Source organism: Somniosus microcephalus, chromosome 9, assembly GCF_052327205.1.
Source record: "Somniosus microcephalus isolate GS21.2 chromosome 9, FLI_Smic_1.0, whole genome shotgun sequence".
In the NCBI taxonomy this organism is placed as follows: domain Eukaryota; kingdom Metazoa; phylum Chordata; class Chondrichthyes; order Squaliformes; family Somniosidae; genus Somniosus; species Somniosus microcephalus.
This window is the reverse complement of record NC_140995.1, coordinates 215,316,472-215,319,315: the sequence shown is the minus strand read 5'-3', so window position 1 is coordinate 215,319,315 and position 2,844 is coordinate 215,316,472. Positions and strand designations below refer to the sequence as shown.

At 43.2% G+C, this 2,844-nt stretch overlaps 1 protein-coding gene across 1 annotated transcript; it reads left to right on the top strand.

Moving 5' to 3' along the window:
- The first annotated feature begins 751 nt into the window (after positions 1-751).
- LOC147113021 (endogenous retrovirus group PABLB member 1 Env polyprotein-like) lies at positions 752-2,373 on the top strand. Its single transcript, XM_085996260.1, has one exon. It carries the CDS (start codon positions 821-823, stop codon positions 1,559-1,561), a length of 741 nt encoding a protein of 246 aa, XP_085852386.1. The 5' UTR covers positions 752-820; the 3' UTR covers positions 1,562-2,373.
- Positions 2,374-2,844: the final 471 nt, after the last annotated feature.

The following is a 2,844-nucleotide window of genomic DNA, read 5'->3' as shown; positions in this document are numbered from 1 at the left end:
GATACTTGTGCATTTATATAGATATAAAGGGGATGGGGCGGTGGAAACACTGGACTCAACTGAAGGTCTACAAGGACTAAAATGCATATTTGTATATTAACAGGTGATACCTGCAATCAATCTCAATAACCCTTTGGAAAATTGTTAATACGTCTTTAAAATGTATTTGACTATAGTATTGTTTTGTGGAATATGTGTGGCGCTGACCGGAGTGACATGCCACCCGGCACGGGAAAAGCGAGAGTTACATGTTAATACGTTTTTGTATATGAGTTATGTGTATGTAAGGGACAAGGGAGAAAGTGCGTGTTGGGTATGTAGCCATATCCCAATGCACTCCAATGGGGGAATCCCTCTTAGACCAATACCATTGAACGTAATTCAAATGGCAGAATGGTTAGTTAGTAGAAACAATACGAGCAGTAGTACTAATGGTAACGACACCCAGAGCAGAAAACAGGAGGAACAAAGAGTACAGTTCAGGAGTGCAGGATATCCCTTAAACATGTTTGAAGGATGGTACAAACCCGTGTATAATATAAGCAAAAAGCCACCGTACCTTATCCTCACAACCACAACTGGGGTAGGAAGACCCGTTGGGGCGATATGTTGGATAAGGAATGTAAACAGAGGGGAAGAGGGGAATCTGGAAGCAGGAAACAGTAGTTGTGAACATAATTGGACAACACTCGAACAAGGTTCACCTTTAGAAGTTTGGTGGTTTAACACAACTGGTTTAACAAACCTCACTAGTGGGGGGAAATGGAACGGAATCACAGGGAGTAACGGCGAGTCCGGCTTTTCCACAGTCGCAACGAATATGAACCTAACTGCCTATAACGGGACCTATTTTATTTGTGGGCATGAGGCATACCCATGGCTTCCACGAAATTGGACTGGGTCCTGCTATTTGGGATATGTGGTGCCATACATCCATCACTTGCCCTCCCTAGCAGATCATCACCATTATCGATCCAAAAGGGCAATTACAGAAACAGAGCGGTTCTTCGCAATTTTATTCGCCGGGTATGGGATGGCTAGGGCAATAAAGGAAATTCGGCTCATAGCATCGGTATTAGAGAAAGTAGCTAATGACACAGCTGAAGCCCTGTCTGAAATAAGTGCAGAAATGGTGGCTATGAGAACAATAGCTCTCCAGAATAGGATGGCCCTTGATTATCTCCTAGCTAAAGAAGGTGGCACATGCGCAATGATAGGCGCTGAGTGCTGCGCCTACATACCAGATAGCTCAGAGAATATAACCAATTTGGCCGAACATATACAAAAGGAGGTAAAGAAATTACACCAAACCTCAGGGGAAGGTTGGTTGGACTGGCTCTTCGGAGGATCATGGGGATCGTATTTGATACATGGATTTATCATTGTTGTTGTAGTGATGACAATATGTTGTGTTATGATAACAATTTTGAAAATATGTTGTAAATTGGCACTCGCCAGCATTCCAGTAGCATCTGGAGATGCGATAAAACCCCTGCTATCAACGACAGACGAGCTAGAAGCAACAGGAGAAGACGACGAGGCCGACGAGTCTCACATGTAAAGAGTCACATGATGATCAACGAAGGACGAGCTCAGGACAATTGAGCCCAACCCTCAATACAGGGTGACTACCCGGTGGATGGCAAGAAACGGCATTGGAAGTTGGTATCCCGGGGCAAAATCTAAATTTGTACCGGGACCAACAGGAGGGATTGAAGGGTTGGGATTTGAGCCAGTTGAATGTTTCAGTCAAGCGACACAGCATGACAACCTAGTTTCGGTTGAAACCAGTTGAAACCACAAATGGAACAGATGGTCAGAAACTGAAGTACAAAAGTGATTAAGCATGTGGAGATATGAGAAGCTGCAATAACAAGGTAAACATTTGCAGAACAATCGGGTTACGAAGTAACAACTGTCACGCAGATGTATGTAAGGTATATTTGATTAATCTTTGAGCCAGGTCAAATCACGAGTCACTGACTCAGACCGGCCGAAGCCACGATGAAGCAAGAATGGACCCTGCGATCCAGATAACTGGACAAACTTAGATAAAAGACAGAACTGAAAGAAGGGGCTTAGTTAACGATGTAAAGTTATAATTAGGTTGATTTTGAAGGAATATAATTGGGCCCGATTGGCCAAGGAATAAGTAATGTAATAACGGCTATCGGTGTGCTGTCTTGTACTGTATATAAGCTTGTGAATTTTGTTGATCGGGGAGAAGGTGCTCGCACAGACCGCGGGGCCTGGGACGCTTCTCCCAGAGCTCTGTTTAAAATAAACTGCACCTTTGACTTTACCACAGATTAGATGTGAATTTATTTTCAATCAACAATTCCTTTCACCTGAACATTCCTTTCACCAGAACATTCCTTTAACCTGAACATTCCCTTCAACAGAACATTCCCTTCACCTGAACATTCCTTTCACCTGAACATTCCATTCACCTGAACATTCCCTTCTTCTGAACAGTCCTTTCACCTGAACATTCCCTTCACCTGAACATTCCTTTCACCTGAACATGCCCTTCTTCTGAACATTCCTTTCACCTGAACATTCCCTTCACCTGAACATTCCTTTCACCTGAACATTCCCTTCACCTGAAAATTCCTTTAACCTGAACATTCCCTTCAACAGAACATTCCCTTCACCTGAACATTCCTTTCACCTGAACATTCCTTTCACCTGAACATTCCCTTCACCTGAAAATTCCTTTAACCTGAACATTCCCTTCAACAGAACATTCCCTTCATCTGAACATTCCTTTCACCTGAACATTCCATTCACCTGAACATTCCCTTCTTCTGAACATTCCTTTCACCTGAACATTCCCTTCACCTG